This window comes from Astatotilapia calliptera, chromosome 3 (genome assembly GCF_964374335.1).
Source record: "Astatotilapia calliptera chromosome 3, fAstCal68.1, whole genome shotgun sequence".
NCBI classification, from domain to species: Eukaryota; Metazoa; Chordata; class Actinopteri; order Cichliformes; family Cichlidae; genus Astatotilapia; species Astatotilapia calliptera.
Genome location: NC_137424.1, coordinates 79,135,992 through 79,159,690, shown reverse-complemented (window position 1 = coordinate 79,159,690; position 23,699 = coordinate 79,135,992). Strand labels below are relative to the sequence as shown.

Genomic DNA, 23,699 nt, shown 5'->3' with positions numbered 1-23,699 from the left:
GACAGTGTGAACGGCGCAAATCCGATATTTTCAAATCCGATCTGGGTCACTTTCGTATGTGGTACTGAATCCGATACATATCCGATGTTTTAGAAAGCGACTGCTGTTTGAACGGTCAAGTCGCATTAAATCCGCCTTTTACGTCACCGACACAAGACTGAAGCCAATTATCAGCGCCAGAGAAGCGCCCGAGAAGACATCGCGAACGCTTCCTGGCCATCCAGTGTAGATGTCAGTGAAACTGTTGGGAAGACAATGTGAACATTTTATTTGTACTGTAATCTGCAGATTCTGACAGAAATCTGCAGCTATCATTTGAAGCACCGCTCCTCTCTTAAACGGCAATAAGGATCATTATTAGGTTATTTACATTATTATGTAAATAACAAAATAACTTAAAGCAAAAATTGGGAAACGAAGTCCGAAGTCTGCATATTAAGGGCCATCAGTCAAACAATACTGTTGCTCTGGGTCTAAACAGAGCTCGTTGTGTGTGACAGCTTCTTTTGCGCATGCGGGCCGCTTTGAGCGTTCACACTAGAGCGCGTTTGCTGTCGCATTTTATTTGTAGTGTGAACGAGCAGACAAAAAAATCGGATTTGATCAAAAAATCGGAATTGAGCATTAAGACCTGCAGTGTGAACGTAGCCTATGTGTGTCTCACCTGGACAGTCTCCTCTGGACACCAGACAACAGCAGAGTGTTACCCGGCAACAGGCCAGGTGGGTAGGGGGTGTGGCTTAAGTCCAGGTACACCTGCAGACTCCTCCCAGCTTGGTCACAAAGAGTGAGACGCACACCTGCGCACACACGTTCAGCTAACAGTCAGACCAGGGGTCCGTTCTTTGTACCTCGCTACGTAAATTAGCTGGATTAGATTGTTGACGATTTCACGTGATCCTGGATCGTTCGGTTCTCCGAAGCTCATCCGGGACTTGCTGTCATAGCAACAGATCCGTAAGCGTAAACCTGCTCGGGAGCAGGCTTACTTTATGTAAACAGGATTAGATCACAGCCACTCAGGTATGTCCGCTTCATGTATACGAAAGCAACGGTGAAATATACTCACTCAAATGAGCAATCCTATTTATCCATATTGTATATTCTGTATCTATATGTGTATATATGGTGTATTTATGCTTATATCCTTACTCTTATTCCCCTTAATGTATCTGTAACATGCAACTTCTTTCGGTGCTTTGCTACTGGAAACTGAATTTCCTGGAGGAACCCACCCGAGGGATTAATAAAGTTTCATCTAATCTAATCTAATCTAATCTACTTGGGTTTTCTTCCTGCAGCCCTCATGTTTACTCAAGGTTTAGTTCTGTCTTCATGCTGATTTTCTTGTTCAGTCGTGTCTCATGTTGCAGTTTGTCAATCCTGTCCCTGTGCTCTGTGTTCCCTCTGTTCAGTATCAAGTCTATGCCTCATGTGTTTCCTGTTTTATTTTGATAGTCCCTGTCCTGTGTGCAGTGTGCTTGGTTTTGCTTCCCTTCTGTCATTAGGCCTGATTTGTCCCAGATGTGTTACCACCTATTCCCCATCTTCTCGTAGTTCTGCTTGTGTATTTAAGCCCTGTGTTTCTCTGTTAGTTGTTGTGTTGTACCCTCACTGTTGATAGGTTTGTAGCTTGAATCTATCCGCTGGAACGTTGAAGACAATATAATTACACTGCAAAGCAAGACACAAGTAGGCAAGCTTCTTCGTGTTTCTCGTGCACAGGAGGCACCGTTCCTTCGCTTGACCCCAGTTGCTCTCGTCTGTTCTCCCGTACCACTGTTCTTTTATTGAGGTTACATGAATATGCATAAGTTCATTAACATATGATGTCTACATACACACAAAGAGTACCTTGCCTGTGTGTGTGTGTGTGTGTGTGTGTGTGTGTGTGTGTGTGTGTGTGTGTGTGTGTGTGTGTGGACTGCTGATCAAAGGGTCAAACATCCTTGGTCAGGAAGAGGGTAGCCTCCCCCTCACCCTAGATGGTTCATCCTAGATAACACGGTGAGGAAGTCCTGCAGTTCATCTAAACAAAGAGCACTTAGACTAGAACAGACGCAACTACGTTAATCCTACCATAAAACAATAAGACACGGTATGACCTCTCATGCTCCCAAAGTGCTGTCTAATACACACAAAGTTTGCAGACTATCAAGGATCAAAACCTCTACCAATCTACAACTAATTACAAAACTCTAAGCATATATAAGTAAATATTTCTAAGCATAAATGACAATCAACAATAGAAATCTAACAACTGTACTGTGTTTTGTTTTCTATGTGCTTCTGGTAATGTTCTGGTTTGCTCTTTCCTGGTTTGATTTTCTAGTTTCCCGGGTTTCTAGTTTGGGCTTAAGTTTTGAGTTTCTAGTTTTGTTTTCTTCTATTTCTATTTGAATGTTCTCCAGCAATAAAGCTGCCACTTTAGTTAATCATTCTGTCTCTGAGTCCTGCGTTTGGGTCCTACATCCTGCCTGCCACCTCAACACCTTTAATTTTACAGCTTCTTAGTTATTATAAAGTGCTGCAACTCATAATGTTTTCTAAGATAGTAAAACCAGATTTAAACCGACTACTTCTACAAAGATGGAGCTAAAGTGATGATATACATTTAGTGTTTGGACTTGGACACATACAGTCTGTTTTTCCTTATAACTACATGTGAGTTCAATTAACATTTTGTAGGAAAAGGGAATTTGTTTTTTAAAAGGATTATAGATTCGGACCTGAATTACCCAACGGAACATCTCATTCACTGATGTTTGCTGGAGAAGCTGCTCTGCCTCTTTGTGATGCAGCAGCGTGACGTACTGAAGACTGTTAACGGGGAAGTGCTGAAGCTGAAGGCGTCTCTCTGCTGCTCAGACTGACGTTCAGTCGTCATCCAGACAACATGAAGACTGCACCGGTCTCTCTGCTCCTCGGTGAGTCAAACACTAAAATCATCGATTTATTTATCACAGCTCCAACAAACAATATGGCAGGAAAACAACCTTTCAGCAGTTACAAGCTTGCAGCTACTGACTTTAAAGTTCATGTAAAAATTCTGAAAAGTTTCGTCAAGGCGAGAGGAACAGTTCATTCTCCTTCTTATGTCTTTCTGGTTTCATTTGATTGGTGGCTGTGAAGTAGGGCAGGAACCAAGAAGTGATGTTAATGTTGAATAATGGAGCTCACACTTTTAACTGAAATGTATGAAGAGTGATAGAAAATGGTTTCAAACATGCATGATGAAAGTTTTTCGGTTTAAATCGATCTCATCATCACTGCAAACCTCTCAGAGGTTCAGACTCTCAGCAGTTTAACCTGGAGTCCTGCAGGAAAGTCACCATATAGTCTGGACTAAGTCAGCGATTAAACCTTCTGCCCAGCTAAGTGTCAGTAACATGAAGACCAAAAGAACAAAAGAGACTTGACCTCTTTTCATCAAACATCTCTTCAGTCAGGAAACCACAGCCTCTGACTGCATGAAGCACAGGGTCCTCTGACTGCGTCCCCTCTTTTATCTAGTCTTCACTTCCTCTATTCACAGCCAATTTTCCATTAAGAGGACTGAGTGTATTCAAACAACCACAGACGGTTTTGACTGTTAAAGTTCCCATTCCCGTTGACATGATGACCTTTAAACAGCAGCAGTGTGGGACTGAAACAGGCCGCAAATCTGAAAATGAAAACTGTGCTTTTGAAGGGTGGCTTGTTAGTCCCACACTTTCTTCTCTGCACATGAATGAAAGCTCATCCATGCACAGTTCCTTCTCCATTGTTTACAATGCTGTGCACTGTGATGTTTACCGTTGATTGCCATCTGATCAAAAAATGTATAGAAAACAGGAAAAGACAGGCTAACCTGCGTTGCTGTCTCGGTGGTATTTTATAACTTCCTGTTCCTGTTACAGTGCACGGTGGTGTTTGTGTAGTTTAATCTGCGTGGCTCACAGATCTGGCAAAAATACAGACCTTCCATAATTAAGTAGAAGTACAAATACTAGTGTTCAAAAATACTCCAGTAAAAGATGAAGTACTGATTCAACTTATTAACTCAAGTTAAAGTAAAAAAAAAAAGTACAGACTATGAAATGTACTCAAAGTAAGAAAGTACAAAGTAGTAGCAGTAAAACCCTGGCTGATTGTGACCCACACCCATTACCACACCTTGGCTCATGTGATTAGGTAGAGGATCATCAGGGGGTCCATTGTCCCTCTCAGGGGGAAACTCCCACAGAGCTTAAATGTGGGTCTCTTCACCGTTTGATCCTAGAACTGAAGAAACTTCTCAGATGAGAGGTGAAACGTCTTCAAGCAACTTAAAGAAGTCCACACGCTTTTCTTTCCAAGCTCCTTGGGTTGTGGCAGATACTTCAGGAGATTAAAAAGTTTCCTGAGAGAAAAAAAAAACTGTGCAGCCTCAGTCTTTCTTTAAATGATCTCTGACCTTCAGTGACCTCTGACCTCCTGTTGCAGGTGTGCGTGTGCTGCTGCTGTCTGCACTGACTGTTTGTGCAGGTGAGTAGATGAAGTGCACCATGGTCCAGGACAAACACTGAGTGTAAACACTGATAGAAACTGTCCGTCTGTCCTCCAGTCTCTCTGAGCGTCAGTCCAAACCTTCAGCAGTTCTTCACAGCAGCCCCAGTGTCTCTGACATGTGAAGGTCAGCTGGGCTCTGATGGATGGACGGTGAAGAGGGACACAGGAAGTGGGACTGAGTCATGTGGAGCAGGTGGGCGGGGCTTCGGGAGGTTAAATGGTTCATCCTGTTTGCTTGATAAGCAAAGCGAGCCAATCAGTGGAGTTTACTGGTGTGAAGGTGAAGCTGGAGAGAAGAGTGAAGAAGTCAACATCACTGTATCAGGTAATGAAGTCGTTCATTTCATCAGACTAACAGCAGACTGTTATACCACCTCTACATCACTCTGTGGGTCTTTTCCTCAGATAAACATGTGATCCTGGAGATCCCTGCACTTCCTGTGAGGACAGGAAGTGATGTCACGCTACGCTGTAAAAAGAAAATTGGTGGCACAGCTGCAGCTTATTTCTACTTTAATGGACGTCCTGTTGGACCTAAATCAGAGCACATAATCACCATTAACGTGCAGCAGTCTGATGAAGGTCTCTACTGGTGTTCTACTGATGAGTTTGGATCATCTCCTCAGAGCTTTCTGAGGGTCAGAGGTCAGAACACTGACATCACTTCCTGTTTAAAGCAAACCTGCTGAGCTTATAATAAATTCAATGACCCAGTTTTATCATCTCTCCTGCAGATGTCTATGACACCACCACCATTTCACCAAGTGCCACCAAACCACCACCACCAACAACTACCAATCTCAATTCCCCTCCTTCTACATCGTCCTCCTCCATCATCTCACCTGTAGCTGCTCTGGGTTCTCTGGGTCTTCTAGATCTTATTCTGTTTGCAGCGTTGCTGTTTTGGAACAAAAAAAAAGGTATAAAGTGTGTCAAACCCCCCAGAGCTCATTAGATTAAACATTTTACATGGAAAAATAAATTTTCCTTAATAATTATGTAATTATAAACTATAATTCAATTATAAACTGTCCCCATTCACATTGTTTAGCAGAGAACTTATCTTACATGAAAAATATAGAGACACTTTTATTGATAAAGTATAAGACCCGATCCTTGGGGTGGAACAATTTTTGGCGCAGCATGTTTTGGGGTTTAAATTCCACAGAGACCCAGTGTTTAGAAAAAATGCATCTCAACTGCTCCGATACTCCTGTCACAACAGTATCACTACAGGTTTTGACAAAAGTCCAGCTGGAATTAGTGATGGGATTTCCAGCTCTTTTTAGAGAACCGGCTCTTCCGGCTCCCAAGCGGCTCTTCGGGTTGTTTTGTTGCTTTAATTAAAAATGGTCCGGGGCTCCAGGGTCCGGGGGGAAGCAGGGATTAATCCCATACATGCTTTCAGTGGGTTCCAAACACACACACACTCTCTCGGGTCCAGGGCAGATCTTTATACACACAGAGAAAGACGTCCAGGTTAGGGATAGTCTCAAACTCACAGATACAGGTTCAGGTCCGCCGTCATAAATAGTGCTCCAAATCAGCTGGGATCGGCTGCAGGTGTGACGGTGAGCACAGGTGCGTGGGCCAGGGGCGGGGCCAGTAATGAGCACCGCCCCAGCAGAGGAGAGAGAGCGCAAAGGAAACAAAACAAACAAAACATGTTGCCAAACACAGAGTGAGCCAGCGAGGCACGAGGACCACGACACAAAGCACGTGCAAACTCCAAAACACATTTCTAGCTTTAACTGAACTTCAAAGCAGAGCAGATCACTTAAATTACACAATTGAAAGCATGAAAGCATGTGTGTATTGTTTGTGTATTTATACACAAACACTCATATATAGTCAAATAATTGAAAAAATATGTTCATTTACCTGTTACTACCACACACCAAAGAGTCAAAGAGTCGGCTCTGAGAGTTTCCTTCGCGACCCACACATCACTAGCTGGGATAACCACATTTACTCAGGGCCTTCTTGATGTGATGTTCCTCCTGGCTGCTGTGTCTGTGGGGATGGTGTTCGCTCTGTGTTGTAGCGTCCTGATGACGCCCAGTTTGTGCTCCATGCTGGCAGACGTCTTCGGTTTAGAATCTTTTATTATTTGTCTCATGTTTAAATCCTCGTCTTTCTCATTCCTGCAGAAAGGACGCTGTCATCAAGTCTGAGTCAAGTCACCTATCAGGATATGAACTTCAGACAGTCAGCCAATAAAATTACAGATACACACTCACATGTTGTTTTCTCCAGTCCGAGGACACTGCAGGTACACATTCAGCTGTTATCCAACAAGTTATTGCTTCACAAAATATGATTATGACCCTTTGTCCACTGTGGGTCCTTGTGATAATTTCTTTGCTCCTCTATTCTTCTTGTCTTTCCATCTCCTGGATTCTCTTTTAACCATCTACTCATTCTCGTTCTCTTGTGCATCAGGGCTGAGTTATTGATGGAGTTTCCCAGATCAAATTTAAAGGAGGATGGGAAGAAGAGGATTTTCTCTCTGCCAGTCCCGTCAGCTCCCTGCTAAGATTTAGAGCTTGTCCTGTTTTTCAGTATGAAGGCCCTGCTCATCTGTTTTTCTTGCCATTGCTTAAAAAGTGTACATTCTGCATCCAAATGTCCAGCTGCCTTCAACTTTGATGTTTGTCTTGGCCAAAAATAAGCCTTCAGTTTATTCCTTTGTTTAAATAAAAATCTCTTGCTGATAAACTGAACCCTGGCTGTGGCGTCAGAGTAGCGCTATATAAGTGCTACATAAGAACCAGTCCTTCTACCATTTACTAAAAGCAGGCTTTTGCCAGGGCTGCAAAGGGATTTGTAAAGAATGAGTTTTTAGTGTACTATGCTTCAGGCAGTTGTTGCATGGAAGTGGCTGTTACTGAAAGTCCAGCACAGACCTGTAGTGACAGCCAGTGATTGGCATTTTGAAATGATAATAATAGCATAATGATTTAAAATTCCAGGTTCCTAATGAAGGTCTTGCAGATAAACAGTAACACATTCTATAATTTATTATTAATAAATAATAAACAGGTGGAGCCGGTAGCTCAGCATGTTTGATTTGGCAGTTTTGCACTAGATGAGCTTCCTGAGGCAACTCAAACGGGATCTGTGTTTCCAGGTGGAACTGAACAACAACCTCTCCATTGGAGCCAATAATAAAAACATGAATAACAATAAGCTTTATTTGGGGCTCTGATCTGAGGATGTAACATCATTTGTAATGTGGGTCTCAACAAGCTCAAGGAACGCTTTAAAAGTAGCCATTAATATGGTAAAATCACAGGTAGCCAGTGTAGCGCTGTTTTTTAAATATGCTGAAAGTGTGGCAGCAGAGTTTTGAACGAGCTGGACTCTTGACTGAGTAAAGTCTGCACTACGTGAGGAGACTTGAGGAGATGAAAGCATGGAAAACTGTGAGATCAACAGATTCATCTTTTTCTGGTGAAATGTCTGGAAGTTTCTTTGGTTTGTGTACAAGAAAGTGAAACAATTTTCTTGAATCCTTAAACATTTTTACATGATATTAGTCGGCGGCTCCTTTACTAAACAGCTCCAACTGTTTGATTTGTTTGAATTTTACAGGACAGCTTTTTCCCGTGTTACTCATTCATTATGGAGCTACTGTAGTTAACATGTAATGCTTCTCTAAAACCCTGTGACACAATCTTCTTTAACATTAGTGCGCATTAACCCCACATCTTCCCTGTTTTATTGCTGATGTTGGCCTGACAGTATTGGGGTAACAATGTCTCCTCTGTTTAGGAGAGGGCAGCTGGGTCACATCCTCACTGACATCACCTGTATTTGCACTACAGTCGTTCCCTTCACTGACCTTTGCTCTCCTTCTCTTTTCCATCAGGTTGTGTAAAACTGAAACAGGCATTAAATGTTTACTACAAATGATGCTTTACACAGAAATGCATTGTTAGCTGTTTTTACACACCAGCCTGTGTGAAGCTTTAGTCTGAGCATGGGGTCAAAGGTCAGGACAGAAATGCAGCACTGTAACACATATACATATGTAGAACATCAGACATTTGACTGATTTGTGTTGTGACAGCTAGTTTTTTCTTTATACAAATAAATCATCATCACACACAGAAGAAATGTACAGACCGTACATTTATTAGCTAATATCAGTGGATACAAGAAAAATGGTATGAAGACAAACACTAGCAGCCTTAGCGTTTCTGTTCTGAATCTCTAATCTCTCACAGACATTCATCAAACCCTGTCCTCTATCAGCTTTCAACATAAGAAAAGTATTAGGCCTCATTGAAAAACAGTCTGTTTGCAGATGAAGTACTTTAAAAACTATACTTAAAAACATTTCATACACAAATCTGTCATTTATCCAGATTTTCTTGACTGAGTTTACAATTTACTAGAACTGCCAAAAACACATGAATACAAACAAATGATGAAGGATCCACTTCAAGGAAAGTGGAAAAGCCTCTGTTAGCTGCTGTTTGCAGCTGGCACAGTCTAACAGAGGCTAATACCAACGCTAACCAACAGTTTAGCATATCGTCGACAGCTCACCTCAGCATGGCTGTCCTCGGTCAGCAGTGAGCTTTATTAACTTGCACACAGTGTTGGGAAGGTTACTTTTAAAATGTTTTCCATTGCAGATTACAGATTACATGCCCCAAAATGTAACTTATTCCGTTGCGTTACTCAATGAGAGTAACGTATTCTGAATACTTTGGATTACTTAATATATTATCATGCTGTTTACAACTACGTGAATGTACTATTGCTGTGATTTATTACTGTTACTGAAGGTCCGCGACTCCAAACCGTAGTAAAGGACCTCTGGCTCATACGTCGGGTCCGTGTCGGGCTCGTAGCTGAAAACTAGCTTTACTTTGTTGTCTGGGTCAACTTTGCTAGCAGAGACAGAGAGAGGCGTTGAAAGGCTGCTCCAACGGAAGTTTTTGTATTGGAGGAAAACACGAACACAGCGTACAGTCGAGTCATCATCATCATCATCATCATCATCATCATCATTTATTTGTATAACACTTTAAGAACACACCAGGCAGACCAAAGTGCTGAACAACACAGATCAAAACAACAACCAAATTAAAAATACCATAAAATCATTACATACAATAAAATAAATAAGAGGTGTCAGTTTCCTACAGAGTTAAAAGCCAGGGAATAAAAATAGGTTTTCAATCTGAACTTAAAGACCTGCACTGATGACGCTTGTCTAATTTGGAGGGGAAGGTTATTCCAGAGCATCGGAGCCGCAATTGAAAAGGCTCGGTCTCCTCTGCATTTCAGCCGCGACTTAGGGACCGACAGCAACAGCTGCTCAGCTGAACGGAGCGAGCGAGGAGGAAAATGTGGCTTCAGCAAGTTAGATAAGTACACAGGAGCCAGAACATTTAAAGATTTAAAAACCAATAAAAGGACTTTAAAACGAACCCTAAATTCAATGGGAAGCCAATGCAAGGAAGCCAGAACCGGAGTGATGTGATTGAATTTCCTACTACCGGTTAAAAATCGCGCCGCCGCATTTTGCACTAACTGCAGGCGTGACAAGGTGCCCGACCCGACCCCTATTAAAAGGGAATTACAATAGTCCAGACGTGAGGTGATAAAAGCATGAATAAGAGTTTCCAAATTGGGTTTGGAAAGGAAAGGCTTAACCTTCGACAGGCGTCTGAGGTGATAAAAAGCTAATTTTATCACTCCATTTACATGACCTTCAAAAGTAAGTGCAGAATCAAGTTTAACACCAAGATTAGTGATTGAACTTTTCAGATGAGAGGTCAAATCACCAAAATCAACATCTGGAGAATCAGTAGAGCGATGTGGGCCATATAAAATTGCTTCCGTTTTGTGACCATTAAAATTCAAAAAATTATTTTCCATCCATAATTTAATATCGCTAAGACAGTCAAGCAGTGATTGACATGGGGAGGTATCCAAATGACTAAAAGGTAAGTAAAGCTGACAGTCATCGGCATACAAATGAAATGACACTCCGTGTTTACGAAAAAAATCGCACCAAGGAGGAGTAAATACAGCGAGAAAAATAATGGCCCAAGGATAGATCCCTGCTTAAAAAGGGAAGTTTGGAGATAGGTCTAAAATTTGACATAGTAAAACTATCAAGGCCAGGTTTCTTAAGTAAGGGGTGTATGACTGCACGTTTAAACCCACTAGGAACATGACCGGTTAACAGACTAGTATTGATAATTTTCAGGATATAAGGTCCAATGATGGGAAATACTTTTTGGAGAAAGCGGGGAGTAACAACATCATTCGGGGAACCACAGGGCTTAGCATGTAGCACCAACTCCTCTAAGTCACGCAGAGAAATCGGTGCAAAAGCAGGGAATAGGCTTGAGCAAGGAGCATGCATGGCCGGATCAACAAAGGTGGAATCAGAGGCCTCAGGGTAGCAACCTTGTCCACAAAAAAGGTAATAAACTTATTGCACATAGCCTCAGAGGACGGCAAAAGGTTGTAACCCTCCAAGTTAAGTACAGAATTAATCGTATTGTATAAAACACGAGGGTTGTGAGAGTTGGCCGAAATAAATTGAGAAAAGTAGGAGTGTTTATCGGCCTTAACTGCCCTCTGATAAGTTTTCCAACTAATCTTTAGGGTGTGACCAGGAGATATTTTATTTTGTATTCTTATGATCACAGTTATAATCAGAAGTATCAATCATTAATCATTTACCATTTACCACGAATTTACTTGTTTAAAAGCCTCACGGTGAGCTCTGAGCCCCCCGTTTAATTATCTGAAGCCCGAGACCGTCTCTGCTACCCTATTAAAACCAAATTAACCCTACACTACCGATTGACTGGCTGGCATTCCCAGTCAACCCACATTTAACCTCTTAAACCGTATTTATTTATTTCCACACACCTTAAACCATATTAACTTAAACACATAACTTCTTAACTCAAAATTCACCCCCAAAATGAACAACAATGAATTTAGTCAGACTACTATGCCCTATTTTACAACTAATTAGTCAAGATCACTATGGACCAACGCCAGAAGCCCAGACTGAGTGAATATTATTTAATTAAATTTAGTTTTAACTTCCAATATAGCGCCTTTGGATAAAAATCAACAGGTGGCACTCACCTTTTCTTATGACGCCTGGCGTCACTCAGACAGGCTGCTGGCCTCCGCCCCTGTTTGTCACCCACACGATAGCTGCAAGCTCCCCTCCTCTCCAACCGGAGTTTCGGCACCAAGTTGTTACGTCTGGTTCGGTTTGGGTAAGACGGAAAAACAGCCGAGTCCGTGTAGGTGACAAACATAGTGATTTTATTGCACACTTCTAAGACAGAAGCATGGGAAGACAAGCGTACAGCCACAGATCTCCAAAGAGTGGACAGCTCCCCCTCCTTATATAAGCTATGATGACGTCACACAGTCAGACCTTACTGGAAATGATAACAGTTTGGGCCTGTTCAGAGAGTTTACCTAATATGGACATCAACTGCTAGTTGTTAGAGAAAAACAAGTGTGTATTACATTGTGCATTTTGTGAAAGTGTATCTATCAGAAAACTGTCCTCAGATGACCCTCCTATTATTACTAAGGGTGTGTGTACACATTCATGTGTTTTATAAGAGCGTGCATGTACTTTCAAGGCCTGTGTACGTGCAGAACGGAACATAGAACCAAGGCAGGGTCCAGCAGGCCCCACAGGCTTCTGAGTGATTACAGAACTGTGAAACAGCTTTAAGCAAATACGGTTCAAAGATTATTCTGTCAACTGGTTCAACAATGGTAAATGATTAATGATTGATACTTCTGATTATAACTGTGATCATAAGAATACAAAATAAAATATCTCCTGGTCACAAGGGCTTCCAGGGAGACATGCAATCTGTCTTAACAGCTTACTTACAGCTGGGCTCGTCAGGCTCTCTTCTTGGCTGCAGTGGTTATTATTATATTTACATGCTTCCAGCTCCCGTTTCTGCTCGATGACAGCTCCTACTTTTCCTTTTTCTCCCTCCTCGCGCTCACAGACACATAACGAGTATGGCAGTCCATTCTCCCTGCAGCACGGACTACACTGCCCGTGAGGCTACATTCTGCATTCTGCCTATTAGCTTAACACAACAACCACAACAACAAAAAGGCGCTCTCTCACCCAGGAAACACGCAGAGCGAGAGCGTCACCCTATAACCATGGCAACCGCAACACTGCCACCCGGAACTACAGAACGTAGCTGTCAAACAAAACCCAAACAGTCCTGACCCGCGACAATATGAAACAGGAAAGTACCGCAGTGTAATCCATTTATTTCAACAAAGTAACTGTATTCTGAATACCACCTTTTTAAACGGTAACTGTAACGGAATACAGTTACTCATATTTTGTATTTTCAATACGTAACGGCGGTACATGTATTCCGTTACTCCCCAACACTGGTTGCACAAGACTCCTTTCACAAAGTTTTACACCCTGTTTGAGAGTAAATAAAAGTGGACATTTCTCAGCTCCAGCATTGACAGCTGAGGTAAACGGTGGACCGACAGCTTATCCACAAAATGGGAAAAACTCCGGTCCAGAATCCGGTCCAGTCCTCGTGGCAGTAAAAACTGTAATCATGCATACATGCTTTTGTCACACCTGACCATTTCGTACAATATAATTGAAGTTTTGGATTTAAAAATTTAGCAGACGTGAACGAGCAACATTCCTGATGAGGCTGGTCAACGCTGTTCAACTAGAAGCCTACGTGGATGATATCCCAGCCTACACATCCCCCTGAACTGAATTGCCTCAGTGAAATACTTGCTCACTCACACCAAACTTCATTAAATGTGAATGTGTTACTTTGCTGGTTCCCAGTTGCAGCTTAAGTGCATCCAATATTAGATTTCCCAGCTTTTCGAACACACCATGAGCTGCGCCATTTTCTGGGCACAGCAGGTTAAAACCATATAAAGATTTCCTGATGTTGTATCTCCAATAACAGGTCACGGCATTTCGCTCTCGAGGCAGCCACTGCCCTCCCTGCAGTCCCAAAAGGTTGATTCGGTTCATCTTGACGCACACCTGTGTGCACTTGTATTCAAAAGGTTTTTCCGTGTAACAATCTTATAGTGGGTGTGGGGAGTCATAGATTCAGCCCCCCCCCCAGGACCACCGGATGGGCAGATGCTCCACCCACCTTGAAAGAGTTGAAGAGATGCCTATATGGGATGTCACCCAGTAGCCACAGTGCAGAAGTCAGAGAGGGCCGGCAGCCAGCTGCACCAGAGCGGCCCGAGGTTTGAGGGTCCTCCACCCCCCAAAGTAGCCTGACGGAGTCACGGATGCCAGGCCCTGCCAAGCAGCCACCGGGAGTGAGCCAGTATGTGAGACCTGACTTGACACATAGACATAGACAAACATGCACACACAGACACAAACATACACCACCCTCATACACACATATACAAATATTCAGCACTCACCCAGTGTGGAGACAAGATGAACCCACACTCCCCAAACACACTCTGAACCCCAAGTCCATTTCTTTTAGGGGAGAAATGTTTGATTTTGGGGTGGGGATAAATTTCATGATACATGATCACATGGTCAAATATTTTTAGACGTTTGGCTCCTCCCACGGGATGGTGTGCATCTTTCTCTGCTTTCTCTGAGATGTGAGTATGGATATGTGTGTGTTGACTGTTGAGGCAGGTGGATGCTGCTGATTGCTGGTTTGAAAGAGTTCCTAAGTGTTGATTGGATGATTGGATGTACAGCAGCTTCTTAAACCCCAGCTCACAGCCACCTCCGCCCTCTACTTCCCTCCTCTGTACCAAATAAGGAGCCAGCTTTGATCCAAATCAGCTAACTGCGCATCACCAGCTCTTCCTCGTCCTCGCTGTCCAGAAGCAGCAGCGTGATGATCTTGACAGGGAAGTGGTGAAGCTGAAGGTGTCACTCTGCTGCCAGTCGTCGTCCCGACAACATGAAGACTTCATCTGTGTCTCTGCTCCTCGGTGAGTCAAACGCTGAAATCCTTCACTCACTCATAGCGTTCATTTATCTTATAACACAGTAACAGAGTGTGTGCTGGATGCTCTCACTGACTGACTCTAAGATGAAATCTCTTCAGGTCTGTCCAAAGTCTGAAGTTACGTTTATGCGAGAAGAAGAGTTCACTCTTCTTCTTTAGTGTTTTTGTTGTTTTAAAGTTCAGATCCATCGTGTGTTCTGGACTCAGAGAGTTGGACCTTCATATCCAGTTTGTTGTCTTTAACATGTTGACTTGTAGAGAAGTCAGGCAACCTCTTTTTTTTATCGAAGATCAACTTTCATTCAGGAAACCACAGCTGCTAGCTGCAGGTACCACATGCTCCTCTGGTCTGTTATGTAGTCTTCACTTCCACTATAGAGAGCAAACTTTCCTTCATGTGGACTCTAATGAAAGGACTGGAGACTGTTTTTTGTCATTTACCTTACTTTTGTGTATTTTGTTTTCTCATGATGAGCTTCAAACAGAAGCAAACTGGGACTCAAACCTGTGAATAAAGATCAATGAAGCAGCTTCTCCAGGTTTTTATTCATCAGCTGATGCTGAATAAACAACTAACCCTTATCCCATGGCTTTGGTTTATAAGTTCTGACTGTTTAATCCTGAGAATGCTTTTCTTGCCTGCTGTACCCCTTACTCTTTTATTCCCCATTGCCCATCCACCCCAAACTGCTGAGTCTTCATGAAGCCTGAGTGGGGAGCAGTTTCTCTTCTGCTTCCAATAATCAACAATTCCCCAAAATCTGCTTAGTTTGGGAAATGTTTAGGTGCAGGGTGTTGGATTGTCAAAACAGATATGACTAGGGATGGGTATCGAAAACCGGTTCTTGTTGAGAACCGGTTCCCACTGCTTCAATCCCTTGGAATTGTTTGCCATTTTTGCAAACGATTCCCTTATCGATTCCAGTCGCCCCGAATGACGTCACCACGTTGCGGAGCGTCATTTACCTGGCAGGAAACACGGCGCGAAAGCGGCTCAAACGCTCAAAAGTTTGGTTATACTTTACGAGAACGGATGACAACAGGGCAACTTGCAGTACTTGAAAAGTAGATATTTCATTTAAGGGAGGAAACACTACGAATATGCAAAAGCATTTGCTCACAAAACACGCGATGACCTTAAATGAATGTCGTGTTTTTAATTCCGCTCCGGACTCGTGAATCTCAACCCAGCAGCAGCGGTAACGTTTGCACGTCCTCTCCCGTTAATGCGGCAGGTAAATAATCAACTAACAGTGCATATTATGTTAGCGCGATCTGCCTTATTACAAAACCTGACATTACTGTGCATTTAGGTGACCATGATGAGAGAGACAGAGTCTGTCCGGCTCAGATGCTGCCAGTTCTTGCTGCAGTCTACAGGTAGCTTCTCCTTTCAGGCCAGGATAGACGAATGTCACCGAGCAGTGACTAAGTTTGTGGTCAAAGGCTTGCACCCATTTGCCACAGCAGATGCCCCCGATTTTCGGTAAGTGAATGTGTTTAATTGTAGGCAGGGACATTACTGGATATTCTTGTGTAATTGCTACAGAATAATTTATGTTACACTTTGTTATTGCTACAGAAGAATATTTATTTTATTATTTTACATTTACAATTTTTTTCCTTGGGGACCCTGTGACACCCCATTGAAGAGCCGTAGGCTGTGGATCTCTTAAGATCTCACTGCTGGGTTTGTAAGGCCATGTTACTCCTAAATTTCTACCTTGTTCAAAGAGAAGATATAAAACAAAGTTCTAAGCTAATCGACCTTCGTGTTCTCCTTTTTAAAAAGAATCGATAAGAGAATCGATAAAGAATCGAATCGTTAAACAGAATCGAAAATGGAATCGGAATCGTGAAAATCTTATCAATACCCATCCCTAGATATGACGCCCACCTCATTCAGACCAAGTGTACCAACATAGTTTCGTCAGCATGTGTTAAAACTGAGCTGGCGCTTTGTGTGATGTTTATAAGTCTAAATGTACTTTTAAGCCCAAACAGAACCTTAAAAGTGAATTAAAGGTCTCCCCCCTTTAATGTGATGTTTTTGGAACAAGACCAGATTGAAACAGGTTCCTGCCCTCTGACCTTCAGTGACCTCTGACCTGTTGCAGGTGTGTGTGTGCTGCTGCTGTCTGCACTGACTGTTTGTGCAGGTGAGTAGATGAAGTGCACCATGGTCCAGGACAAACACTGAGTGTAAACACTGATAGAAACTGTCCGTCTGTCCTCCAGTCTCTCTGAGCGTCAGTCCAAACCTTCAGCAGTTCTTCACAGCAGCCTCAGTGTCTCTGACATGTGACGGTCAGCTGGGCTCTGATGGATGGACGGTGAAGAGGGACACAGGAAGTGGGACTGAGTCATGTGGAGCAGGTGGGCGGGGCTTCGGGAGGTTAACTGGTTCATCCTGTTTGCTTGATAAGCAAAGCGAGCCAATCAGTGGAGTTTACTGGTGTGAAGGTGAAGCTGGAGAGAAGAGTGAAGAAGTCAACATCACTGTATCAGGTAATGAAGTCGTTCATTTCATCAGACTAACAGCAGACTGTTATACCACCTCTACATCACTCTGTGGGTCTTTTCCTCAGATAAAGAAGTGATCTTGGAGATCCCTGCACTTCCTGTGAGGACAGGAAGTGATGTCACGCTACGCTGTAAAAAGAAAATTGGTGGCACAGCTGCAGCTTATTTCTACTTTAATGGACGTCCTGTTGGACCTAAATCAGAGAAAAACATCACCATTAACGTGCAGCAGTCTGATGAAGGTCTGTATTGGTGTGCTACTGATGAGTTTGGATCATCTCCTCAGAGCTTTCTGAGGGTCAGAGGTCAGAACACTGACATCACTTCCTGTTTAAAGCAAACCTGCTGAGCTTATAATAAATTCAATGACCCAGTTTTATCATCTCTCCTGCAGATGTCTATGACACCACCACCATTTCACCAAGTGCCACCAAACCACCACCAACAACAACTATCAATCTCAATTCCCCTCCTTCTACATCGTCCTCCTCCATCATCTCACCTGTAGCTGCTCTGGGTTCTCTGGGTCTTCTAGATCTTATTCTGGTTGCAGCTTTGCTGTTTTGGAACAAAAAACAAGGTATAAAGTGTGTCAAACCCCCCAGAGCTCATTAGATTAAACATTTTACATGGAAAAATAAATTTTCCTTAATAATTATGTAATTATATACTATAATTCAATTATAAACTGTCCCCATTCACATTGTTTAGCAGAGAACTTATCTTACATGAAAAATATAGATATATATTACACACAGAGAAAGACGTCCAGGTTAGGGATAGTCTCAAACTCACAGATACAGGTTCAGGTCCGCAAACTCCAAAACACATTTCTAGCTTTAACTGAACTTCCAAGCAGAGCTACTAGATCACTTAAATTACACAATTGAAAGCATGAAAGCATGTGTGTATTGTTTGTGTATTTATAGTCAAATAATTGAAAAAATATGTTCATTTACCTGTTACTACCACACACCAAAGAGTCAAAGAGTCGGCTCTGAGCGTTTCCTTCGCGACCGACACATCACTAGCAAAATCAAAGATGGCGCTGGAGTGACGGCAGCCTTTCCAAGTAGCTCTGCAACACCGCACCTTTTTTGTTAACTTTAACTTTTTTAGACTAGGCTTTTCAAACTTTTTTTCACCTTCCTCTACTTATACCTCTTAGATATAGCGATACAAGATGGATAATGCACTTTTCAAAACTTCTGGAACCAGCTCCTTCATCTATTCGGAGCTGCTGGCACTAAAAACAAAGGGACAGACCGGCATGCGACACAACATCCCGGCCGAGCTAAAGAGGAGCTACAGAGGCTGCAAAGCTGGAGCGAGGAGAGCGGATCACCGGAGGCGATTCAAACCATCAATCCCGACAGTGATCATGGGCAACGTGAACTCGTTACAGAATAAGATTGACGAACTGTGCGCTCTGAACAACCACAGACTATACCGTGAGTGCAGCTTGTTTATCTTCACGGAGACGTGGCTAACCGAGCTAACGCCGCAGGCTAACGTAGACCTATGCGGTTTCACATCCGTGAGAGCCGATAGGGACACGCAGCCCAGCGGAAAAAGCAGAGGTGGGGGACTCATTGTCTACGTTAACAACAGATACTGTAACCCTGGACACGTCTCCGTTAAAGTTTCGGTATGCCGTCCGGACCTGGAGCTGCTAGCTGTTATCTTGCGGCCATATTATCTACCTCGGGAGTTCAGTCATGTGATCTGTGTGTGTGTTTACATCCCTCCGAGGGCCGACGCAACAGCTGCCTGTGAGAAAATACACACAGTCACAGCAAGACTTCAGACACAAAACCCCGAGGCTTTCATTATTATATCTGGAGACTTTAACCATGCCACAATGGACTCTACTCTGGCTGCTTTTCACCAGTTTGTGAATTGTCCCACAAGGAGCAACAGGACAATTGACCTACTGTATGCTAATGTGAGAGATGCATACAGAGCCACCCCCCTCCCCCCACTAGGGAAGTCAGACCACAACCTGGTTTACCTACAGCCACAATACACACCCCTCGTCCAAAGGCAGCCGGTCACAACGCGCTCCATCCGGAGATGGACCCCAGAAAAGGAGGATGCTCTGAGGGACTGTTATGACACCACAGACTGGGATGTGCTCCTGAGCCCACATGGTGAGGACATAGAGGGGGCGACACACTGTCTTACAGACTACCTCAACTTTTGTGTGGACACGGTCGCCCCTGCTAAGACGGTACGGTGTTATCCTAATAACAAACCGTGGGTAACACAGGAAGTCAAAGCTGTCCTCAACATGAAGAAGAAGGCTTTCAGGAGCAAAGTGAAGGAGGAGATGAAAGCAGCACAGCGGGAGGTGAAACGCTGCCTGAGGGAAGCAAAGGACACCTACAGGAGGAAGGTGGAGCAGAAGTTGGAGAGGAACAATATGAGGGAGGTCTGGAATGGTGTGAAAACCATCACAGGCCACAACACCAAGAAAAGCACAGTGGGGGGGACTGTGGAGAAGGCAAACGAACTCAACAACTTCTTCAACAGGTTTGACCAGCCCACAACCCCCCCACCCTCACCTTCACTACAGAGTCCAATCCCCACTCTCCTACCTCCCTCGCTTCCCCCCCTTCCTGACACCATGACACCCCCCTCCTCCAATCCCTCTCTCAACAGCAAGACATCTGCCCCCCCCCCCCCCCCTCCCAAACATCTCCCAGTGTCACAGTGGATCAGGTCAGGAGACAACTGAGGAAGCTTCGCCCCAGAAAGGCAGCAGGCCCAGACAAGGTGTGTCCCAGGATGCTAAAGGCGTGTGCTGCTGAACTTGGGGAGCCGCTACAACGAGTCTTCAATCTCAGTCTGCGACTGGGGAGAGTGCCCGCCCTATGGAAGACATCCTGCATCGTCCCGGTCCCCAAAAAGAACCGGCCCAATGAGCTGAATGACTTCCGACCGGTGGCACTGACGTCACATCTTATGAAGACTCTAGAGCGGCTCTTCCTCAACCTCCTCCGACCACAGGTACAACATGCCCAGGACCCACTACAGTTTGCATACAAGGCGGGTGTCGGAGTGGAGGATGCCATCCTGTACCTCCTACACAGAGCCCACTCACACCTGGATGGGGGAAAAGGCACGGTCAGGATCCTGTTTCTTGACTTTTCCAGTGCCTTTAATACCATCCGGCCCTGTATGCTTCAGGAAAAACTGAACAGGATGGAGGTGGACCCCTGCCTGGTGGCTTGGATCTCCGACTACCTCACCGACAGACCACAGTACGTCAGGCTGAAGGACATCACGTCTGACACAGTGGTCAGCAGCACAGGAGCACCACAGGGAACTGTGCTGTCCCCTCTTCTCTTCACCCTGTACACCTCTGACTTCTGCTACAACTCTGAATTATGCCATATTCAGAAGTTTGCAGATGACACGGCCATCATGGGGTGTATCTGGGATGATCAGGAAGAGGAGTACAGAAGTCTGGTGAGGAACTTTGTCGCATGGAGTCACACAAACCACCTGCAACTCAACACCTCAAAGACTAAGGAACTGGTTGTGGACTTCGGGAGGTCTAGAGCAGGTCCACTGCCGGTTCAGATAGAGGGGGAGGAGGTGGAGGTGGTCAACAAGTACAAGTACCTCGGGCTGTGGGTGGACAATAAACTGGACTGGTCATGCAACACAGAGCACCTGTATAAAAAAGCCCAAAGCCGACTGTACTTCCTCAGGAGGCTGAGGTCTTTTAACATCTGCAGGAAGCTCCTGAGGATGTTTTACCAGTCGGTGGTTGCTGGAGTACTTTTCTATGCTGTGGTGTGCTGGGGGAGCAGCACAGCAAAGAAGGACTCATCCAGGCTGGAGAAACTAATCAGGAGGGCTAGCTCTGTGGTCAGCATGAAGCTGGACACTCTGGTGACAGTGGCAGAGAAAAGGACATTAAAGAAACTGATGGACATTATGGACAATGCTGGGCATCCTCTGCACACGGCCATAAACAATCAGAAGAGTCTGTTCAGTGACAGGTTGCTTCTCCCCAAGACAAGAACTAACAGACTTAAAAACTCCTTTGTCCCACACGCCATCAGACTGTTTAACTCCTCTCTGGAGGGGAGAGGGAGGGGAGACAGGAGGACAAAGGAGGGGGGAACAACTAAGCTGTAGTGCCTCTTCACCTCACTGTGCAATACCTTTTGTAAATAGTCAACAGTGCAATAGACCTCAATACTTGAAATGTGCAATTCACTTGTATTTTTATTTTTTATTCCTATTTATTCTATTTATCCCCTTCGTATATTTTATTTATATTGTCTCTGTATTTATATATATGTGTGTGTGTGTGTGTGTGTGTGTGTGTGTGTGTGTGTGTGTGTGTGTGTGTGTGTGTGAATATATATATATATATATATATATATAATATTCTGTAACTCTGTAACTTCTGTCGGTGCTGTGCTTTTTTGGAAATCGAATTTCCCAGAGGAACCCACCCGAAGCCTGGGGATGCTAGTGTTAATAAAGTTCTATCTAATCTAATCTAATCTAACTAGCTGGGATAACCACATTTACTCAGGGCCTTCTTGATGTGATGTTCCTCCTGGCCGCTGTGTCTGTGGGGATGGTGTTCGCTCTGTGTTGTAGCGTCCTGATGACTCCCAGTTTGTGCTCCATGCTGGCAGACGTCTTCGGTTTAGAATCTTTTATTATTTGTCTCGTGTTTAAATCCTCGTCTTTCTCATTCCTGCAGAAAGGACGCTGTCATCAAGTCTGAGTCAAGTCACCTATCAGGATATGAACTTCAGACAGTCAGCCAATAAAATTACAGATACACACTCACATGTTGTTTTCTCCAGTCCGAGGACACTGCAGGTACACATTCAGCTGTTATCCAACAAGTTATTGCTTCACAAAATATGATTATGACCCTTTGTCCACTGTGGGTCCTTGTGATAATTTCTTTGCTCCTCTATTCTTCTTGTCTTTCCATCTCCTGGATTCTCTTTTAACCATCTACTCATTCTCGTTCTCTTGTGCATCAGGGCTGAGTTATTGATGGAGTTTCCCAGATCAAATTTAAAGGAGGATGGGAAGAAGAGGATTTTCTCTCTGCCAGTCCCGTCAGCTCCCTGCTAAGATTTAGAGCTTGTCCTGTTTTTCAGTATGAAGGCCCTGCTCATCTGTTTTTCTTGCCATTGCTTAAAAAGTGTACATTCTGCATCCAAATGTCCAGCTGCCTTCAACTTTGATGTTTGTCTTGGCCAAAAATAAGCCTTCAGTTTATTCCTTTGTTTAAATAAAAATCTCTTGCTGATAAACTGAACCCTGGCTGTGGCGTCAGAGTAGCGCTATATAAGTGCTACATAAGAACCAGTCCTTCTACCATTTACTAAAAGCAGGCTTTTGCCAGGGCTGCAAAGGGATTTGTAAAGAATGAGTTTTTAGTGTACTATGCTTCAGGCAGTTGTTGCATGGAAGTGGCTGTTACTGAAAGTCCAGCACAGACCTGTAGTGACAGCCAGTGATTGGCATTTTGAAATGATAATAATAGCATAATGATTTAAAATTCCAGGTTCCTAATGAAGGTCTTGCAGATAAACAGTAACACATTCTATAATTTATTATTAATAAATAATAAACAGGTGGAGCCGGTAGCTCAGCATGTTTGATTTGGCAGTTTTGCACTAGATGAGCTTCCTGAGGCAACTCAAACGGGATCTGTGTTTGCAGGTGGAACTGAACAACAACCTCTCCATTGGAGCCAATAATAAAAACATGAATAACAATAAGCTTTATTTGGGGCTCTGATCTGAGGATGTAACATCATTTGTAATGTGGGTCTCAACAAGCTCAAGGAACGCTTTAAAAGTAGCCATTAATATGGTAAAATCACAGGTAGCCAGATTTCCTGATGTTGTATCTCCAATAACAGGTCACGGCATTTCGCTCTCGAGGCAGCCAGTGCCCTCCCTGCAGTCCCAAAAGGTTGATTCGGTTCATCTTGACGCACACCTGTGTGCACTTATATTCAAAAGGTTTTTCCGTGTAAAGATCTGATAGTGGGTGTGGGGAGCCATAGATTCTGCCCCCCCAAGGACCACCGGATGGGCGGATGCTCCACCCTCTTTGAAAGAGCTGAGGAGATGCCTATATGGGATGTCACCCAGCAGCCACAGTGCAGAAGTCAGAGAGGGCCGGCAGCCAGCTGCACCAGAGCAGACCGAGGCCCGAGGTTTGAGGGCCCTCCACCCCCCAAAGTAGCCTGACGGAGTCACGGATGCCAGGCCCTGCCAAGCAGCCGCCGGGAGTGAGCCAGTATGTGAGACCTGACTTGACACATAGACATAGACAAACATGCACACACAGACACAAACATACACCACCCTCATACACACATATACAAATATTCAGCACTCACCCAGTGTGGAGACAAGCAAAAATGAACCCACACTCCCCAAACACACTCTGAACCCCAAGTCCATTTCTTTTAGGGGAGAAATGTTTGATTTTGGGGTGGGGGTAAATTTCATGATACATGATCACGTGTCATATATTTTTAGATGTTTGGCTCCTCCCACGGGATGGTGTGCATCTTTCTCTGCTTTCTCTGAGATGTGAGTATGGATATGTGTGTGTTGACTGTTGAGGCAG

General features: G+C 43.9%; 2 protein-coding genes across 3 annotated transcripts; both read left to right on the top strand.

Annotated features, from left to right (window-relative positions):
• The first annotated feature begins 1,703 nt into the window (after positions 1 to 1,703).
• LOC113011387 (uncharacterized) lies at positions 1,704 to 22,371 on the top strand. Of its 2 annotated transcripts, none has more exons than XM_080299373.1 (7): positions 1,704 to 2,927; positions 16,664 to 16,705; positions 16,785 to 17,054; positions 17,135 to 17,374; positions 17,464 to 17,649; positions 21,799 to 21,920; positions 22,091 to 22,371. In XM_080299373.1, the coding sequence occupies exons 1-7, from the start codon at positions 2,897 to 2,899 to the stop codon at positions 22,094 to 22,096; spliced, it is 897 nt and encodes a 298-aa protein (XP_080155499.1). In that variant the 5' UTR covers positions 1,704 to 2,896; the 3' UTR covers positions 22,097 to 22,371. The 2 variants fall into 2 exon arrangements, with proteins under 2 accessions (XP_080155499.1, XP_080155500.1); XM_080299374.1 differs by having other exon boundaries at positions 1,705 to 2,927; positions 17,135 to 17,311.
• On the top strand, positions 3,616 to 7,719 carry LOC113017937 (uncharacterized). Its single transcript, XM_026161031.2, has 7 exons — positions 3,616 to 3,640; positions 4,465 to 4,506; positions 4,586 to 4,855; positions 4,936 to 5,175; positions 5,265 to 5,450; positions 6,681 to 6,802; positions 6,973 to 7,719. Exons 1-7 carry the CDS (start codon positions 3,616 to 3,618, stop codon positions 6,976 to 6,978), a joined length of 891 nt encoding a protein of 296 aa, XP_026016816.2. The 3' UTR covers positions 6,979 to 7,719.
• Positions 22,372 to 23,699: the final 1,328 nt, after the last annotated feature.

What these genes read in the sequence shown, in the direction of transcription:
- LOC113017937 (XM_026161031.2), top strand. Translation starts at nt 3,616, where the DNA reads ATGATGACCTTTAAACAGCAGCAGT. An exon ending in GACCTTTAAACAGCAGCAGT is followed by an intron (nt 3,641 to 4,464) that starts GTGGGACTGAAA and finishes CTCCTGTTGCAG; the next exon opens with GTGTGCGTGTGCTGCTGCTG. An exon ending in TGCACTGACTGTTTGTGCAG is followed by an intron (nt 4,507 to 4,585) that starts GTGAGTAGATGA and finishes TCTGTCCTCCAG; the next exon opens with TCTCTCTGAGCGTCAGTCCA.
- LOC113011387 (XM_080299373.1), top strand. Translation starts at nt 2,897, where the DNA reads ATGAAGACTGCACCGGTCTCTCTGCTCCTCG. An exon ending in ACCGGTCTCTCTGCTCCTCG is followed by an intron (nt 2,928 to 16,663) that starts GTGAGTCAAACA and finishes GACCTGTTGCAG; the next exon opens with GTGTGTGTGTGCTGCTGCTG. An exon ending in GAGCTTTCTGAGGGTCAGAG is followed by an intron (nt 17,375 to 17,463) that starts GTCAGAACACTG and finishes TCTCTCCTGCAG; the next exon opens with ATGTCTATGACACCACCACC.